Source organism: Nicotiana tomentosiformis, chromosome 6 (genome assembly GCF_000390325.3).
Source record: "Nicotiana tomentosiformis chromosome 6, ASM39032v3, whole genome shotgun sequence".
NCBI classification, from domain to species: domain Eukaryota; kingdom Viridiplantae; phylum Streptophyta; class Magnoliopsida; order Solanales; family Solanaceae; genus Nicotiana; species Nicotiana tomentosiformis.
In genome coordinates, this window is record NC_090817.1 from 38,405,593 (window position 1) to 38,426,876 (window position 21,284).

A 21,284-nucleotide genomic window follows, 5' to 3' on the forward strand; every position below is an offset into this window, starting at 1 on the left:
GTACATGACATGTGAACAAGATAAGAGTCAACATGTGACAAGCGTTTTCTAGTCAGCTCCATGTCATCCGGAATCACTAAAGTCGAAGACCAAAGATGAAGAAGCCTATCCCGGGATTGTCTTATCTTCTCCAGTTAGAGCCATTCCGAATTTAAAAGGTTACATGTGTCCGCATAGATACCTCCGCTAAACCAACGAATTTTGGGATATTCCGGTTTTTTCATTAACCACGTCTTACAGTTATGCCCAGATAGGGTAACTGAAAGGATTAACATTTACCACGGATACGACATACGGGAGAGATTCTAGGAGCAGTTACGGTTAGCTTGTACTGTAAATATCCCTTTTCCCACAATTATACCCCATTCTCATTATGTTTCTCATTCTACTACTATATTGGAATCATTACAACACTTTCCTCTCGAGTATCAATATTGTTCAATAGCTCTTTGCGGCAACGGATTACACAATAAGAAATCCTTTACTTCATTGTTGAGTTTATTTCGTTACTTTTGTTTATATTGCTAGCGTTGCTCTTTACTCTGTTCTAGCAAAGATTCATCCTGATTGGTTTATTTCGATTGCTTGTGGCCTAATTATATAAATTTTATTGATTAATCTATAAATAGATTTTAAGTTAAACATGAAGGACAAACTAAGCCCCTGATGATTTCTGAGATTGTTTTCCAAATTCGCCATATTATCAAGACCAAGAACGAAGTTCTTTTGATTCTTACATCTTCTCTTTGAGAGGAAGAAGCAACAAAATAAGAGAAAATGACTGGTGAAAATTTGGCTGTACTTGAGCTGAAGTAATTTAAGCTGGACATATTTAGAGAATTAATTTAAAGACTTTTGGGCTACCTAAAGCGTAAAAAGTTATTACATGAACATCCATAGTGATATCTTAAATAATTTTCTATTACAAGCTAGTTCTGATGAAAAACTTTATTTTGTGTCTCACACAACTGACGCTAGTTGTGTGAGGCCTCTTTTTTGTCTCACAACTGTGGTCCCAGAATTTTGTGAACCCAAATGTGTAAGATATGGGTCCACAAATGTGTGAGATAAAAAGAGGCCTTACACAACTAATGTCAGTTGTGTGAGGCACACAATAAAATCACTCAGTTCTGATAGACCTTTGGGGTTCTCTATAATGCAAGAATCGGTTGTTTCTTTAAAAGGGTATAAAAGTAATAATGTTATAGGAATTAGTATGATTTGCTTGTTTTACTTAGCGTCTTTCTTGCAGTTTGGTGCCTATATTGAAGACCGTCCAGTTTTAATTTATCTAGGCACTCCTGCTTGCTTTTATCTTGGTTTACTGTCTCCTCACCGTTGATCACTACTAGGACTTGCTCAAAACTAAAGTATGGTGCGGACATACGCTCATAGACCATTATAGTATACGACTAACAAACCAGTAATTAATCAGTAACTGAAGCTCTAGACATCAACCACGGGAAAGATCTGTATTATTATCGATATCGAAAAGCAGAGTACCCTTTGCCCTCAGAGCCCTGTACTGCCACAAAATGAGAGCCCAGCATACACTTACTACAGTTTGATCCACCTCTCTACACCATGATCACCTCTCTACACCATTCTTTAACACTCATCTTATTCCGCAACTATGAAAATTCAAAAAGATAAGTTACAAAATGCAGAAAGAGGGAAGAACATAAATACTGCTTAAGCATCATCAAGGGCAAGCACCCCAGGAAGCTGCTTCCCTTCCAGAAGCTCCAAGCTGGCACCCCCTCCAGTTGAAATGTGACTCATCTTGTCTGCAAGCCCCACCTTTTCAACGGCGGCAACAGAATCACCACCCCCTATGATTGTTGTTACTCCCTTTCCACTAAGCTCTGCCAGTTTTTTCGCAATAGCCTGGATTATATATGCCAAAAGAGATTATACATGCAGTCAACATCAATTAACGAAAGTAAGCATTCTACGACGCCTCAAACTCTACACGAGAAAAATAATTCTATTGGCACATAACCTCATAGGCGCAACTAAACAAGATCTTCGATTTATACCTCTGTTCCAGAGGCAAATTTTTCAAACTCAAACACTCCCATAGGTCCATTCCAGATGATAGTTTTGGTGGTATCCAAAGCTTCGCCAAAAGACTTGATAGCATCAGGTCCAATATCTAACCCCATCCAGCCATCAGGAATTTCAGTTGCTGGAACAACCTGTAAGGCCAAAGAAAAAAGGATCAGTCATAAAGAGTTAAGACAGTGGCTACAAGTAGAATAAGATACCATTGCTAAAAAGCCGTTTACCTTGCTGTTGGCATCAACAGCAAACTTGTCTGCTATCACTACATCGGCAGGAAGCAATAAAGATACACCTTTTGCCTTTGCCTTCTCAATAAGTGATGTTGCTAGATCAAGCTTGTCATCCTCCACAAGTGAGGATCCAACAGAGTATCCTAGGGCCTTGTAGAAAGTAAAGATCATACCTCCACCAAGCAATAACACGTTAACCTTCTCCAAAAGTGACTCTATCACGCCAATCTTACTTGAAACCTTTGAACCACCAACAATAGCAGCAAATGGCTTCTGTGGATTTGATACAGCTCCGACAAGATAGTCAAGTTCCTAAAAGCATCATGATTCGGGATAAGAAATAAAGATAAAAGAAAATTAAGCCACCTACAGGGCAATAAAAGAGTTCCAGCCTAATACACAAAACTGTGTTAACCACCATATTGGCCATTCCATATTGTGCTAGATAGGTCATCATACTGTTTTCGATAACTGTTATGTCTCTTATGACTTATTCGTGATACTTCTGAGATACCAAAGCATGTTCTATATCCATTTTTTGATAACTGAGCAAGAAAAATTATTGTGCTGGACAATTGAGCTAATCTTAGTGCATGCTTCTTCCCGACCTACCAAATTTTCTTCTTACATTTCACAGTCCAAAGTAATTTGTACCTTTTGCATAAGGAATCCAGCAACTGCTGGTTTCAAGTACTTAGCAACCCCTTCTGTGGAAGCATGTGCTCTGTGTGCAGTACCAAAGGCATCATTGACATACAAATCTGCAAGAGACGCCAGCTTCTTTGCAAACTCGAATTCATTCTTCTCCTCCTCTTTATAGAATCTCACATTTTCCAGCAGCAGAACTCCTCCTTCTGGTATTTCAGCCACCAACTTCTCAACTTCTGGACCAATGCAATCATCTGCCATCTTGACCTGTGGGTAAAATTGGAGTACGACAACCGCTTTAGACAGTCCTAGAAAAAACAATGACCAAGAAAGATAACCAGAAACAGAACATGAAACAGACATCAAGTCCCAATAGCTCTGACAGTCTTGGTACAAGTGGTTTCAAGCTGTATTTTGGAGTGACACCTTTTGGACGACCCTGGAACCAGCAATTCAATAATCAGAAAACAGAATACACAGAGAACTAAAAGATAGAGAAACTTCACTAACAGGAGATGGTAAAAATAATTCACAATAAAAAATACAGAATTATCACAAACAAGTCCAAATAGAACTTTCAACTACTGAAAAAAAGAAAGCTTAGATGTCTTTTTGCATCATTTTTCCTCTAGTGATTTCACCTCCATTTTGGTTAGCTAGACCTTCTATCTACGTTGCTTCCCACTCAAGTGACCACCAGACTGATTACTTCGTTTCTCTTTTCCCTTGAAATAACATTCTCTTTACGACCTTTTCCTTTCTATCTTCCCACATGATAACAATCTCTTTACCAGCTCTCTTTTTGGCCAATACTGAGTCCCCCTTTTGCATTCCTTAAATTTTATCTTGTAGTAACTTTTTTTTAAAATAGATTTTTATTCTTAGACACTTTTAAGTTGAAGCTTAGAGATAGAAGAAAGGGGAAGGCATGTATACATTGGAAGCGAGCTAAAAACAATTTTAACTGGATGTTGGTATGCCGACAAAAGTAAGGCGGTGGGGTTCAATTTATCGTGTTTGATGGCAATTATTTGCATGAAGTTTTGCCGGTAACATAAATACTAACCAAACTAATGTAAGACCCCTTTCCTTTTTATCCTTCCAATCCTATCCCAACACCAAATACCCTCTAATCTATTTCTTTCTTTTCTATGCCAAACTGAAAATGAGCAAGAGAAAGGCTTTCTCTTTCCTCTTGTTCCATTCTTTCTCTAACCTCCAAACCATAAGACAGTGAGGCTAAATTTACCAAAGAGAAAAATCTATTAGAAAATACCCATTAACCAACAGGTCCTGATCAAAATATGAAAATCGCACATACTATAAACACTCGACATGCATAAGTGACAATACACAAGTAATTACAAAATAAACTTGACAGTATAGAGAAAAAAGGAATTTAGAAACCGAAAATCTACTATGAATTTAAGTTATATATACTGACAATATAAAGATTTTTTACACTATTAGTATATTTTTAATCTATGATAGCAGCCAGGAGGTTAGTTGTCCTTTTAACCATGTTATTAATTAGTAAACTTATCATTTAGATTTATCTATAGCTACCTTAGACGTGACAATCTTATATAGATTTACCTGTAACTACCTTAAAAGCAATGCAGAGGTAAAACTTTCATTAAAGGGATTCAAAATAAAGAAATAAACACACGAGGAATCCTAGTTTAATTCAACATCTACTATATATAGTAAAAATAATTTTGACCTTGTATATACAATCAGTGTTGTCAAAGGCGCACTTAAAGCGCGCTTAAAGGCTCAAAACATGTTGAGCGCTTCCCCTCGCTTAGTGGACGCGTTAGTGTTGTCATCAAAGCTCTAAGGCATACTTTTCTTTGCCAATGAGCATAATCTTGAAGAGGCAAACCTAAACAAATGATAATATACTTTATTGTTAAAAAAAATCAATTTCTTTATCCATATATTTGTTATTCATGCTTATAATTATTAGTCTTGGATTAAACATGCATATTTATATTTTTTTCTCCATTTGCGCCTTTTTTCATTAAAGCCTACACTTTATTTGTACTTTGCACGTAAAGCCGCGCTTTTCGCCTTTGATAACACCGTATACAATGCAATTTCCGGAGTTTAGATGAACCCCTTGCAACCCCCTAGTTCCACCCCTGCTTATAGGTGAGAATATCATATAATTTACCTTTAACTATCTCATAAAGGACAATCTCATATAGATTAAATGACGTGATCATGTAAATACTGTTACACCGCCAGTCCATAACTTAAACTCATCTATGACATATATCGACAAATATCAACAATAACATCTCTAAATTGGTACTACTAGCATCCAAGGCTAATGGTAGGAACAGTAGCTCGGATTCTGGTGTCATCAGTAATAAAGCGTCGTAATATTGGAATAATCAACCAACTAAAAGAAAAGCAAAAGGCATTTGGTTTATAATAGCAAAAACTAGCAAAGCTTACAAGATGAGAGGCAAGAATAACACGAGATCCATGTTGCATCAAATACTTGATGGTAGGAACAGCAGCTCGGATTCTGGTGTCATCAGTAATATTGAAGTTGTCATCCAATGGAACATTCAGATCAACTCTCACGAATACTCTCTTCCCTTTCAGATCTCCTTCTTTCAGTGATCCCACACTCTTTTTCACTGCCATTTCGTGAAAATGAGAATCTCAAAATGATGTGATGTTCGTTCGTCGGAGAAATCGATGTGTTTTGTGATCAAGGGGGAGGATGGGAAGGCTTTTAAACTGTGAGAAAGCGCAGAAGAGGCGGATAGGCTGCTCAAAAGTAGAGGCGGTGGGCTTGGGTTGGGCCACAAGTTATTGGGTTTCTCGAAGTGATGAGGCATCCTTCTAGAACCTTCTCCAGTTAGTGCCTCAGTGGTCTCCGGGCAGAAATTTAGAAACATCCATATTTTGAGTTGGTAATTGAAAATAAGTCACTTTCAAAATTAATTGAAATTTAGTTATTTTTTAAGTAAAAATAATATTAAAAATACCCCTAAAACCCTACGAATCCTCTCCGCTTCTTCTTCTTCTTCTTCACTTTGCAATGACAGATGAAACAGGTATATAAAAACTCTCACACAGTATATTGGATTTCGAGCTTTAACAATTAAAATTTCAGTATTTTGTGCTGAAGTTCCAATAAATTTTCTTACTTTTCTGCTGTTTTTCTAGGAACTCCTCCGTTATCTCAAACTCTCTATGATGGAGAGTTACAATATCAGTTGTTGTAACACAGTAGGTGATGTCGTTTCGCAGTTCTCACTTCAGTTAATCAAATCTAATCATCCCTCCGGCAATAAACTGTCACGACCAGAAATTCCATCAAAGATCGTGATGACGCTTAACTGGCTCGCTAGGCAAGCCAACACAATAACAATCATAAATCTAAAGCAAATTAATCAACTTTTAACCAAATGTTATAAGATAAGAAATAGAATAATCTAATAATGTAGATAACTATCCAAGGTAAGGTCTAAACACAATCATAACTGCCAATATTGCCCCAAAACTGGATGTCACAATCATCGCAAGCATCTACTGAGAGTATGACAAACATTTGTATATAATGTCTGTCTGATTAAAGTAGAATGACATTTGAGAGAAGTAGGGAGATGGACTCCATGTGTTGCGAATCGATCAAGTTGAGCAGCTCACCACGAAGTCTCCACGGATCCACATATTGTCCCAAATGAATACCACTCGTACCGGTCTCATAACCAGCACAAAATGTGCAGAAGCGTAGTATGAGTACAAACAACGGTACCTAGTAAATATCAAGTCTAGCATCAAAGAAGTAGTGGCGAGGGGTCGACTCTGGCACTCACTGCAGTCAAATAAGCAGGTGAGAGAAATATCCAATAGAAAGATAGAAATGATATCATCAACAAGTATAAAAGCTCAAAGCATAACTCGTATAGAATTTAGGCATGCTTTTCAAATATCCGGAATCAAATAAGATAACAGTCATCTCAATTCTCGAGTGAAATTGATACCAGTCAACAATACTTATTTCAATTCATAGCATGAGTCTAAGAAAATATAAATGTGCATGCTCAAGATCCTTTTTTCAATAACCCAAAGCATAATCCATGTGCCTCAAGGCCCAAGGTAATATAGGCAATCACCTGACTCCAGAAGGGATAGATCCATAATCCAAACGTCGATTATTTTATAAATAATAATCATCAATCAACTGTTGAGGCGCGCAACCTGATCCAAATAATAACATCCTCAATCCAATAATCAGTACCAATATCCGGTCAAGTGCCTGTACTACCAAAATCCTCAACTCCTCTCAATAATCACTTTCCACTCATGCATATGTGTAAGAAATGATATAATAAAGAGAATATAAGACGTGATAATAAGAATGTAGATAAAAATCTCTAATGGCTAAGTGTTAGCTATGGAAAAACATGAAACTCATTTTATCATAACGACTCAATGAGCTTTTAGCATGTTTTTAGCTTAATCATATTATTATGATGAGCTAATTACGCCATATAAACCATAGAGATCATGGAGCAAATAAAATAAGTATAGGATTATGAATCTACAATAAAGTCCGACATGGCAATATAATCCTCGCGTCAAATCAACAAGTCATAATCGTAGGCATGCTCCTATATTACGAATATAAATTATTGAGTAGTCATAGAATCAATTTGAACATGAATAGCAAGTTCACATAACTCAATAAAGCACAATTCAAGTCAACAAACACCAGATACAGTCCAAAACCTAGCTACACATATACACTCATCTCCTCGTATATACGTGGCTCCTAAATCATGAATCAAATAGCAATCAAGTCACCTATAAGGAGAATTCGCTCTTACAAGGATAGACAAGAGACTTACTTCCGTCCGACAATCTCAAATCGAGCAAAAACTGCCTAACAGTTCAAATTCAACTCCAAATAACCTAAATATAGTTAAAAGCAACTCAATAACGCCAAATAAAGCTATAGGAAACAACCTCAAATAATAAAGCTTCAATCTTTATACAAATACGTAGAGTCAACTAAAAAGTCAACACGGGCCCGTACTCATGAACCTGACAAAACTCACAAATCCTGAACACACATTCCAACACGATTCTAAATATACAAATTTCATTCAAAATCGACAATAAGTCGGGGTTTAAATCTAATTATTCGCTTTCCAAAAGTCTTTCCAAAGCCCCCATAAATTTCACTTTAAAATCCAAGCTTTTAGGTGTAGAAATCTATGAAAAATCATGATATAAAGTCAAATCGAAGTGAAGATTGCTTACCTCCAAAGTAGTAGTGAACTTGCTCTCCAAATGCTCCACCTCTCGATTTTTAGGGTTCAAAAGATGAGAAAACGGACAAAATAGTGAAATTATATCATTAAGTGTACTGCCTAGTTATACACTATGCGATCGCAGGACCACCTTCGCAATCGTGAATGCCAATACTCTTGCCTAGTTGTTGCCCTTCTACCCGAACGTGGGCCTCCAATCGTAAACGCGAAGTGCTAGCCTGCCTAGCCTACGTGAATGCGAGCCTTGATATTAGGCTATAAATATATATTTTTAGTATATTACTCACCTTACATCTTGGTGTTTTAATATTAATATGTGTGACGTTTGAGCTTAATCGAGTTATTTTTATTTGTAAGATCATTTGAAGATGAAAATGAGTAAAGGTTGCATGCAAAGAGGTTTAAATACACGAAAAACACAAAAAGTCGAAAAGGGCCAAGAACCAGGCCCCAGGCCAAGCGACGCCTGGCTCCTAGCGAGGAAGACCAGGTGATAGCCCTCGCGCCGCGAGGTTCCCTACTCTCCCTAGTCCAGGCCTCGCGAGCTCTGGGGCCTGGACCTTTTCCCAGTCCGCGCATTAAGCTTTTCCTACTCAATTTTGGACTTGGAGACTCAGACCCTAGCCTATAAATACCCCCACTAAACATGATTAGTGAGAAACGGGTCAATTTTTAAAGGCGTCAAAGGCTTAGAAACATGAACGGAGCACGTATTTCATCGATTCTTCCATTCTTCATCTAGTATTCATAATCTTTATGTTTAAAACAATACTTTGATTGTTTTATGAATATGAGTGGCTAAGAACCCCATTATTCTGGGGTTGTGAGTTGTTATTGACTATTGTTGTTTGATGGTTGATTATTTTACTTGAGTTATTATATTAATTTATAAAATATTCAATCTTGCACTTAATTATTTTATTGCGTAGCTAACAGTAAAATACTATCTACGAATTTGTAGTTGAACTCGAAAGTGTAAACTATAGATTTTATATAAGATTGAATAGAATAAGTTCTTGAATTCGGGCATCGGAGAATAAATTCGCGATTAGGATAGACATATTCTAGTTGCCTCACTTGGTTATTTTTGCAGGAAATATACATGCATTGTTCATTCTTATTCTATAGACATATAGTATTAGGTTGGCTTGAATAGGCGAGCGAAGCGTCGAAAGAACTTCGCGAGCGTAATAAACCATGTTAACCAATAAATTAGATAAATCGAGTAATTGAATCAACCGGATGAACGCAATAGGAGAGACATTAATCCCATAACCCGAAATATTCCCATCTCATTGAATATCTCCAAAGTGTTTTTTGCTTGCTTTGCATCCTTGAATTCTTGCTTGTTTCTCAATTTTGTAGTAATTTTTAGTAGTAAATCACAATCATCTTCTTCATAACCGCTTGAGAAATTAACTTATAAGTAGTTTAAATTGGATGATAGTTAATCATAAATCCTCGTGGGATGATACTTTATCATCACTTTATTACTTGTCGACCGCGTATACTTGCGTGTGCGTTTGGCCCCAATAAGTTTTTGGCATTGTTGCCGGATATTTAGAGATAGCTACTTGTCTAAAATTAGCTTTGATTCGTTGTTTGTTTGAGTTCTAATTTGTTTACTGTTTCTGACTCTACAAATGTTCACATTGAACGCTAAGAAGAAGTAATAACAGTCTAAACAATCTTCCCCCTCCTAACCCTGAATCCGAAAGACTTTTTCACAAGTTAAGGAGGGAGGCAGAAGTAATAGCAAGAATTGTGGAGTTGGACATCATAGTTCAACCATAGCTAATAGAGATGGCAGAGAGATAAGAGACCAGTGATAGAGGTCGCAAGGCCTAATCTCGCAAATATGACTCAGGCTATCATGAAGCCTGACATAACTGGTCAATGCAAGCTGAAATAGTACATGGTGCTGCTAATCCAGTTCACAGGGCAATTTGTGGGTCTATCTCATGAAGATACACAGAGGCACATACATAACTTTTTGGAGATTACAGATACATACAACTAGCTGAACGTCTCCAAAGATTATGTCAGACTGAACTTGTTCCCCTTTTCTATGTTGGGGGAAGCAAAGGTATGATTGCAGAAAGAGTTAGCAAACTCAATCTGCATGTGGGATGAACTAGCGCAGAAATTTCAAATTGAATTTTTTTTCCACGAAGAAAACAAAGTTACTGAGAAGCCAAATTTTGGGGTTTCAACAAAAAGATGGCAAAACTCTTCAAGCGTGGGAAAGATATATCCAAATCAACTCCGAACTTTCCGAAATTCAACTCCGACCACACGTACAAGCCATAATACCTGAAGTGAAGCTACTTAAGGCTTCAAACCGCCGGATGACATTCTAGAGCTCAAAATGACTGGTCAGGTCGTTACATTCTCCCCCACTTAAACATTATGTTAAGGTTTAATTGTTGCTATCAACCATAGTCATTGGTGTAGTATGCTTCGATTGTATTAAATATAAAGTGCTTAAGAATAATATAAATTATTGGTTGACTTAAGGACAAGAAACATTTAAGTGTGGGGTAGTGATATTTGGCTATAAATATATATTTTTAGTGTATTACTTACCTTAAATCTTGGTGTTTTAATGTTAATATGTGCGACTTTTGAGCTTAATCGAGTTGTTTTTATGTAGGATCATTGGAAGATGAGAACGAGTGAAGGTTGCATGAAAAGATACTGAAAATACACGAAAAGAGTACGAAAAGATGAAAATAGGATAAGGGCAATAACCAGGCGCCAGGCCAAGCGACGCCTCGCTCCTGGCGAGGAAGACCAGGCGATAGCCCTTGCGCCCGTGAGATTCCCTGCTCGCCCCAGTCCAGGCGTCGCGAGCTTTAGGGCCTGGACCCTTGTCGAGTTCGTGTATTAAACATTTCCTACTCGATTTTGGACTCGGAGACTCCTACCCTAGCATATTAATACCCCCTAAACGTGATTAGTGAGCAAGGGGTGAATTTTTGAAGACGACAAAGACTTAGAAACACAAACGGAGCACGGATTTCATCGATTTTTCCATCCTTCATCTAGTATTCATAGTCTTTATGTTTAAAAATAATACTTTGACTGTTGTTATGAACATGAGTGGCTAAGAACCTAATTCTTTTGGGGTTATGGGTTGTGATTGACTATTGTTGTTTGACACTTGATTATTTTGCTTGATTTATCATATTAATATATTTATTCAATTTTGCACTTACTTATTTTACTGCACAGACAATAGAATACTATCTACGAATTTATAGTTGAACTCGAAAGTGGTAACTATAGATTGCATATAAGACTGAATAGAGTAAGTTCTTGAATCTGGGCATCGGAGAATAGATTCACGATTTGGATAGACATATTCTAGTTGCCTTACTTGGTTATTTTTGCAGGAAATATACTTTCATTCTTGTTAATTCTGATTCTATATACGGATAGTATTAGGTTGGCTTGAATAGACGAGAGAAGAGTCGAAAGAACTTCACGAGTAATATAAACCCTGTTAACTAACAAATTAGATAAATTAAGTAACTGAATTAACCGGAAGAATGCAATATGAGAGACATTAATCCCATAACCCTAGAATATTTCCGCCTCATTGAATTTCTCCTAAGTTTTTGTTTGCCTGCTTTGTATCCTTGAATTCTTGCTTATTTCTCAATTTTGTAGTAATTTTTAGTGGTACAAATCACAATCATCTTCTTCATAACCTCTTGAGCAATTAACTTAAAAGTAGTTTAAATTGGACGATAGTTAGTCATAAATCCTCATGGGATGATACGTTCTCATCACTTTATTACTTGTCGTCCGTATATACTTCCATGTGCATTTGGTCCCAACAAGCCTCGATCCGCAAACGTGAAGTCAATTCCACTACCAGGCGCCACACCAACGCGAACATGTCTCCTCATGCGAACGCCATGCCTCGGATCCTCTATCTCCGCGAACGCGACATCTCCACGCGAACGCGAAGAGGAAATTCTTCTTGCCAGCTCTCCTTTCTCCGCGATCGCAAGACTAGCTCCGCAATCGCAAAGCACTGCAACATATCAGAAAACCAGCATTCCAAAACCAAGAAGAAATGGTCTGAAACTACCTGGAAACACACCCGAGCCCCCGGGACCCCTTCCAAGCACACCAACAAGTCCCAATACCTTATCTAAACTTGTCTGAATGCTCAAAACACCGTGACTAATATCAAAACCAAGAATTTATGATCAAAACACATGTTAAGCTTCTCTTAAGTTCATAACTTCTAAACATCAAACCAAACGTCTGATTCAAGCTTAACCAATCCAGATTAAACTCAAACTTTGCATACAAGTCCGATATGAAAAAAACGAACCTGTTCGAACTTCCATAACTAAAATACAAACCCAGTAACATCAAAGTCAACCCCCGATGAAACTTAGAAATCCTCCAAACCTCCAAATCGACAACTTTCGACAAATAGCACCAAAACATCTTAGGAACCTCCAAATCCTGATTCAGGCATACGTCTAAGTCCGAAATTACCATACGAACCTATTGGAATCCTAGAATCACCAATCCGAGGCCGTTTACACAAAATCCAAACCTTGATCAACTGTTATAATTTAAGCATCCAAAATGAGACTAAGCGTCTCAAATCCCTCTCAAACCTTCCTATAACCCAACCAACTATCCCCACAAGTCATAAAAAAAATAAACACATATACAAGAAGCATCAAATAGAGAAATGAGACTTAAATAAATGATTTGTCGGGTCATTACATTCTCCCTCTCTTAAATAAATGCTGAATGGGTCTGGAATCATACTTGGAATGTAAAAAACATGAGGATATCTTCTTCGTACGTCATGCTCGATCTCCCAAGTCACCTCCTCAACTAGTTGACGTCTCCACTGAACCTTCACTAATGTAATGTTCTTCGACCTCAACTTCCAAACTTGTCTATCTAAAATGGCCATCGACTCTTCTTAATAAGCCAAGTTCTTATCCAACTGCACCGAGCTAAACGAACATATGCGACTGATCCTCATGATACTTCCGAAGCATTGAGACATGAAAGACCGGATAAACTCTCGACAAGCTGGGTGGCAAAGCAAGTCTATAATCTACCTCACTAATCCTCTATAACACCTCAAATAGACAGATATACCGAGGACTCAACTTACTCTTCCTCCCATACCTCATCACGCCCTTCATAGATAAAACTCCGAGAAGAGGCTTCTCACCCTCCATGAAAGCCACATCACGAACATTCCTATCAGCATAACTCTTCTGCCTGGATTTTGCTGTGCAAAGCCGCTCCTGAATCAATTTCACCTTCTCCAAAGCATCACAAACCAAATCGGTTCCCAACAACCTAGTCTTCCCAGGCTCAAACAAACCAACCGGAGAACGACATTGCCTCCCATATAAGACCTCATATGGAGCCATCTAGATACTCGACTTATAGTTGTTATAGTATGCAAACTCCGCTAATGGTAGAAACTGATCCCACTGGCCACCGAAGTAAATAACGTAGGATCTCAACATATCCTCCAAAATCTGAATAGTCTGCTCAGACTGCCCATCCGTCTGAGAGTGAAATGTTGTACTCAACTCCATCTGCATGCCCAACTCATGCTGCACAGCTCTCCAAAAATGCAATATAAACTTAGTGCCACGATCTGAGATGTTAGACTGCAGCACCCCATGCAAATAGACAACATCCCTAATATAGATCTTAGCCAACTGCTCTGATGTATAAGAAGTCATGATCTGGATGAAATGCGTAGACTTGATTAGTTTGTCCACAATGACCCAAACAACATCAAATCTCCTCAAGGTCCATGGAAATCCTACTACAAAGTCCATAGTGATGCGCTCCTACTTCCACTCTAGTATCTCCAGCCTCTGAAGCAAACGACACGGTCTCTAATGCCTATACTTGACCTATACAGTTCAAACACCATGCAACATGCCCCCACAATATCCTTCTTCATCTTTCTCCACCAGTAATACTGCTTTAAATCACGGTACATCTTCGTAGCACCAGGATGAACAGAGTACCGTGAACTATGAGCATCCTCAAGAATCAACTCTCTCAAGCCATTGACATTAGGAACATAAATCCGACCCTAAAGCCACAATACCCAATCATCATCAATAGTCACCTCCTTAGCACCACCGTGTTGCACCATTTCCTTTAGGACACACAAATGGGGATCGTCATACTAGCGAGCCTTAATGCACTCAAACAATAATGAATGTGAAACAACACAAGCAAGGACCTTGACCAACTTCGCAGTATACAATCTCACCAACCTGTTGGCCAACACCTAAACATCCATAACTAAAGGCCTCTCCCCAACTGGAAGGAATGCTAAACTCCCCATACTCTCTCTCTTTTTGCTTAAGGCGTCTACTACTATATTAGCCTTCCTCAGATGACAAAGAATGGTGATATCATAATCATTCAACAGCTCCAACCATCTCAGCTGCCTCAAATTCAAATCTTTCTATTTAAATAGATGCTGTAGACTTCTATGATCCGTATACACCTCATAAGACATGCCATATAGATAGTGCCTCCAAATCTTAAGCGCGTGTACAATAGCTTCTAACTCCAAATCATGCACCAAATTGTAACACCCCGGAAAAATTCGAAGTACTTAAGCGCTATTAACAAAGTTGATGTGTGCTAATTATATTATTTTCTGTGTAGACAAGGATTATTATATGAATGATATCAATTGATCATGATAATATATGTATGATGTACATTAATAATGGTTTATGGTCTAAGAAAAGCCCCAAGGCTAAGTCATGTTAAAAACTTTATGATGGGATAAAGTTTCAAATGAGTTCGCATAAGATCCTACTTCAAACGCATGCTACTATCAAAATATAACTACTTAGGAGATTATCTACCTATAAAATTAAAGCCCTTTGAGTCTAGTTTCTAACACTACAAACCGTTTGTCATTTGAACACTCCTATAAGAAGTTATGACCAAATTACCAATTGGAAAAATGAGATTCTGTGACAATTCTGCGATCGCAAAAGTACTTTTGCGACCGCAAACTGGTCGCAGAATGGACCAGAACAGCCCAGTTCTGGGCACCGATTTTGGCAACCATTTTGCGACCCACATACCCATTCTGCGGTCCATTATGCGACCGCAGACCTTCTTTTGGAGGGTTAATTTTTTTATTTTTATAACCCGACCCCATTTTGATAAATAGGCTTTGGGGTTTATTTTGGGGCAATTATCTGAGATTTTTAGAGAGAAGTGAGAGTGTTATAGAGAGAGAAAGTAGATGAAGTGTTTTGTTCATCAAGATCTTGTACAAACTTTGAAATCCAACAAGGAAATCTCACAAGTTCTTCATCTAAGAGATTGGGATTGCTAAAATTTCCGTAACGTTGTAGTAATTTAAGGAAAGCTCAAAGCGAGGTATGTTGGCTAAACTTCCTTCTTAGAATTGAATTCAATGATGTCCCCGTAAGTTTCAAGTATGGATGTCTCAAGTTCCTTATTCTATGTTCCGGGTTGTTCCCAATAAATTTGAATGTCCCAAATAAGCAAAGTGTCGAGAATTGTGTATTCAAAACATATTCCGAATGTTCCTATCACATTATGTTATGTTTTGGAAATGTGTTCAAGAATGATATGTGTATTAAAATGCTATGTCTTTGAGTAGTGTTTCAAAGTAAGGTTATGATGTCAAATTGTGTGAGAAAACTCAATATGCTTAAGACTCTTATTTGCTCATATGTGTACCTAAAGTATTGATTGGAAATATCTTATTGTTGATAACCTATAAAGATGGTTGGAAGCGAAATAAGTGAATTGGGGATATAAAGTGTGGCCAACGTGCCAAGAATGAAAGTTATACTTGTGGCCAATGGTGCCCATGAAATGAGATGATGTAAGAAAGATTATGAAATGAGCTTTGATTCAACTATTCAAAAATTGACTTTGAAAATAGAATTGCCTAAAAGCTTATGAACTCAAGTGATACCCATATGTGGCCGTTTTAGCTAATGTTATGTTTAGTGAATATTTTCAATATATTTTGCATTCTTACATATTCGTGAGTGGAAATTATGTATTGTCCTTTTTGGGAAAAAGTAATTCAAGAAGAAATCCATTGTGTTTAAAGTTTTCATTACTAATGAACCTAAAGTTGTGATTTCCGGGATATTGTATATGTTGATATTTAGGATGATGATCCATGAAAGGAAAGATATGAAAGTGTGGAATATGAAATACGGCCATTGTGCCATGAAAAAAGAATCATAAGTATGGCCAAGAGAGCCAATGAAATAATAATGTTGTAAGTGTTTGAAAGTACGGATTACGTGATATAGGGTGTGAAAGGTTATGAGATGTACGTATTTGTACTTTTGTTTCCAATGTGTTATAAGCCCCTACGTTCTTTCGAGTAAAGGCTATGATGTTACTAAATGTTCTAAATACTCTTAATGTTCTTTGATCACCCATGGCAAGTACAAGTAAGTGATAGTAAGAACATGAAATGTGATCGTTGCCTAAATGAGAATTTCGAAGTGTTGTATGTCCCAATGGTTTCAACTATAATTGTATGCTTCAGAAATAATATATGTAAATGACTTTGATTGTTAAGTCCCGAAGAGTCATGAACCTAGATAATGACCTCAAGAGGTCAAGGAAGTGAATAATGAGATGGAAGGGAGATGTCCTTTGGTAAATGACGATGAAGCTTAAGAAAAGGAATTGGGCCCATGTGCCATTGAAATCGACTTATTGATTTACCAAGCATGCACTAATGTAATGAGTTGTGTTTCTCCATGATGAGCTTGAACATGAAGTATTCCAATGATATGAGTAATTACGACGTTAAATGTAATGACAAACTATGTTGCTTTGAGTTTATATATGGTATTGTGGTATTGTGGAATACACCTCTACCTGCATATATTGGGGTGAGGCGGTAGGACCGTTTTGTGTAGGGATTGTGGTATTGTGGAATACACCTCCACCTACATATATTGGGGTGAGGCAGTAAGACCGCTTTGTGTAGGGATTGTGGTATTGTGGAATACACCTCCACCTGCATATATTGGGGTGAGGCGGCATGATCGCTTTGTATAGGGATTATGGTATTTTGATACACCTCCACCTGCGTATATTGGGGTGAGGCGGTAGGACCGCTTTGTGTAGGGATTGTAGTATTGTGGAATATACCCCCACCCGCATATATTGGGCTGAAGCAGTAGGAATGCTTTGTGTAGGGATTGTGGTATTGTGGATTACACCTCCACCCGCATATATTGGGGTGAGGTGGTAGGACCGCTTTGTGTAGGGATTGTGGTATTGTGGAATACACCTCCACCCGCATATATTGGGGTGAGGCGGTAAAACCGCTTTGTGTAGGGATTGTGGTATTGTGGAATACACCTCCACCCACATATATTGGGGTGAGGCGGCATGACCGCTTTGTGTAGGGAATATGGTATTTTGATACACCTCCACCTGCGTATATTGGGGTGAGGCGGTAAGACCGCTTTGTGTAGGGATTGTGGTATTGTGATACACCTCCACCTGCGTATATTGGGGTGAGGCGGTATGACCGCTTTATGTTGGGATTGTGGTATTGTGATACACCTCCATCCGCATATATTGGGGTGAGGCGGCAGGGACGCTTTATGTTGGGATTGTGGTATGGTGATACACCTCCACCCACATATATTGGGGTGAGGCGGCAGGGTCGTTTTGTGTAGAGGTTGTGGTATCGTGATACACCTCCACTCGCATATGTTGGGGTGAGGCGGCATGGACTCTTTGTATGAGGGTGGTTATAAAGGATCCCTGACTTAATATCGATAAATTTGAATGGAAGCTCTTAATAAATTTGCTTGACGTTAACGGCTATCTAAGACCATTTATTGTTACCATGATTCATCATATTCATGTTGTATTTCCAAGCCCTTGAATATGTGTATTTGTATTGTGTAAGTGAACGCTGTGAACGGTCTATGAGACACATAGGTGTATAATATGATATATGAACACTAAGGACGGTCTACGAAATGTATATGTGTAAATTAAGGGAGGAAGGTGCCACTTTCGTTGGCATTGTTTGCACATGTTGTTACAATTACATTATATTATGTATTCCACGTATAGTTCATATGGCGCAGTTGATCCTAAAAGACGGTTAGAATGATGCAAGTATAATAAGACTTGAAATGTGATTTTATTGGATGTTTCATAGTTTCTTGATGTACTTTAATTGCCTCTTATTTGAGTTACCGTATTTTCATATGTTGTTTTGACTGCCTTACATACGAGTACTATTCCACATGTACTCACGTCCTTTTTGCCGGGGGCGCTGCATCTTTTAATGGATGCAGGTATACTTTTACAGGATGATATGGATCTTTGATAGGGATCTTCTTCACTACTCAGCTTATGGTGAGCCCGCTACAGTTCTAGTGGGTGTTTGGGTCTAGTTCGTTTTATGTATATAGGTATCCATTGTCATAGAAGTTCCATGTATACTGTGGGTCGTGTAATTAAAGATTTGAGTTTTGTCATGTATTTATGTCCACAGTATTTACAGCTATTTATAGAGATGTGTAACCACCACGAAAGAAAATATGGGCCATTGAGCCAAGTGTATTTAATATAAAAGTCAAGATTTTATTATGTTATGGTAAATCATGCATGAGTAATGATGAGAGATTAATGTAAATTAGGCTTGCTCAACTGGGTTTACTCGGTTGAGCGCCGGTCGCGCTCCACGATTTCGGGGCGTGACACAAATAGTTCTTTTCATGGGGCTTCAACTGGAATGAAGTGTAGGCAATCACCCTACCGTCCTGCATCAACATTCACCCAATTCCAATTCGTGAAGCATATACCCAATTAGTCAATGAGGCTTATATAGATGAAAATCTCTCTACGAAGTGATGGTAGTAACCGGCCAAACCTAAGAACCTCCTAATCTCTGTAAGGCCAATTCTGAACTACCTCAATCTTCTTTGGGTACACCTTGATCCTATTACTAGATACCACATGACCCAATAATGCCACTAAGTCCAACCAAAACTCGCACTTGGAGAACTTAGCATACAACTTCTTCTCCCTCAAAATCTAAAGCACAATCCTTAAATGCTGCTCGTATTCCTCAACGCTACGGAAATACAACAAGATATTATCAATGAACACAATGACAAAAGAATCCAAATAAGTTGGAACACACTGTTCATAAAATGCATAAAGGTTCCTGGGAAAATAGTGAACCCAAAAGACATCACCAAAAACTCATAATATCCATAACAAGTCCCGAAAGCAGTCTTAGGGATGTCCGAAGCCCTAATCATCAACTGGTGATACCCCGATCTCAAGTCAATCTTCGAGAACACCTTAGAACCCTGAAGCCGATCAAATAAATCATCAATACACCACAATGAATACTTGTTCTTGATGGTAACCTTGTTCAACTACCGATAGTCAATACACATCCTGATAGACACATCCTTCTTCTTTACAAACAACACAGGTGCACCCCACGGTGATACACTAGGCCTAATGAATCCCTTATCCATCAGCTCTTGCAACTGTTCTTTCAGTTCCTTCAACTCCACTAGATCCATGCGATACAGAGAAATAAATATGGGCTGCGTGCCCGACACTAAACCAATACCATTGTCAATATCCATGTCGGGTGGCATGCCTTGTAGGTCTGCAGGAAACATATCCAGAAACTCCCTCACCATTAGAACTGAATCCACTCTAGGAGTATCCGCACTAACATCTTGAACAAAAGCCAAATAATCCAAACATCCCTTCTCAACCATCCGTTGAGCCTTCAAAAATGAAATTACCTTACTAGGAGTGTGACCAAGAGAACCTCTCCACTCCAGCCTTAACAAGACCGGCATATCCAATTCATACCTAAATGTCACATCTAAGTCCACCATACTAAGAAATAGAAGATCAACACTAGTCTCATAACCACAAATAGTGACCATACAAGACCGATACACCGTAATATAATCACTAACAGGTATAGACACAAGCACAAGAGTATCAAGAGAACCACGAGGCATATCCAAATAAGGATCAAAGTATTATGACACATAAAATAAGTAGATCCTGAATCAAACAAGATGGAAGAATCTCTATGACAGACTGAAACCATACCCTGATCACAACATCAGAGTCCATCGCTCCGGGTCTCCCTGGAAAAGCATAGCAATGGGGCTAGACACCACTGGCCTAACTAGAACCAACCTAACCTATCCATCTAAGGCGTCCTCTCACTGCATGGCCTCCCCTTCTAGCTGTCTGAGTAGGGGGTGATGCAACTGGCGTCGGGACTATAAACAGAGAATCATGATGAGCTGCGGCTCTGATAAGTCTGGGGCAATACTTCCTCATATGCCTAAGCTCTCCACACTCATAGCAACCCCGAGCTGAATAAGGCTGCTGGGATTAATACTTCCCCTGAGGAACCGAATACCCATTAGAGGAACCCTACATCGATGGATCACGGTATGAGCTTGCTGGAAGAGGAACTGAAAGATAACCAAGACATAGCACTTCGGGCTTTTGTACTGCACATACTGAACTGGCCTACTAGAAGGGACCCTACTGATCTCCCCTCTACCTCCAGATGAGGTACCACCAAAACCACCATAACGATGAGGCCTTTTGACCCTCATTATGACTTCTCTACCTTGGTTGCAAACACGTACGATCCTACGAGCTGTCTCTATTGCCTACTGAAAAGAAGTCCCTATCTCTGACTCTCAAGCCATATATAACCCTAATGCCATAACTCAGACCCTCAATAAAGCTCCTCACATTCTGTGCCTCGATAGAGATCAGGAAAGCTGCATGATGAGACAACTCAGTGAATCTTGCATCATACTCAGTCACTGACATACGACCTTGCTGAAGGTGCTCAAACTGGCCTCTCAACTCATCCCTCCTAGTGAGTGGAATGTACCTCTCGAGGAATAGATGTGTAAACTGAGCTCATGTAAGAGGATCTAAACCAACTGTCCTACCTAGCTCATAT

At 38.6% G+C, this 21,284-nt stretch overlaps 2 protein-coding genes across 2 annotated transcripts; both read right to left on the bottom strand.

The window, feature by feature from the left end:
• Nucleotides 1-1,447: 1,447 nt before the first annotated feature.
• LOC104110429 (phosphoglycerate kinase, cytosolic-like) lies at nt 1,448-5,733 on the bottom strand. The gene is made up of 6 exons (XM_009619924.4): nt 5,406-5,733; nt 3,304-3,381; nt 2,949-3,209; nt 2,289-2,606; nt 2,040-2,198; nt 1,448-1,887 (listed from the first exon to the last, which is right to left on the bottom strand). Exons 1-6 carry the CDS (start codon nt 5,598-5,600, stop codon nt 1,693-1,695), a joined length of 1,206 nt encoding a protein of 401 aa, XP_009618219.1. The 5' UTR covers nt 5,601-5,733; the 3' UTR covers nt 1,448-1,692.
• A 13,968-nt stretch (nt 5,734-19,701) lies between these two features.
• LOC138893826 (uncharacterized) lies at nt 19,702-20,310 on the bottom strand. Its single transcript, XM_070178490.1, has one exon. The coding sequence runs from the start codon at nt 20,308-20,310 to the stop codon at nt 19,702-19,704; it is 609 nt and encodes a 202-aa protein (XP_070034591.1).
• Between the last annotated feature and the right edge of the window lie 974 nt (nt 20,311-21,284).

Coding starts and splice junctions, on each gene's coding strand:
- LOC104110429 (XM_009619924.4), bottom strand. CDS start 5,600: ATGGCAGTGAAAAAGAGTGTGGGATCACTGAAAGAAGGAGATCTGAAA. Junction 3,210..3,303: donor CAGAGCTATTGGGACTTGAT/GTCTGTTTCATG, acceptor TTTTACCCACAG/GTCAAGATGGCAGATGATTG. Junction 2,607..2,948: donor CTGGATTCCTTATGCAAAAG/GTACAAATTACT, acceptor TGATGCTTTTAG/GAACTTGACTATCTTGTCGG.
- LOC138893826 (XM_070178490.1), bottom strand. CDS start 20,310: ATGCCTCGTGGTTCTCTTGATACTCTTGTGCTTGTGTCTATACCTGTT.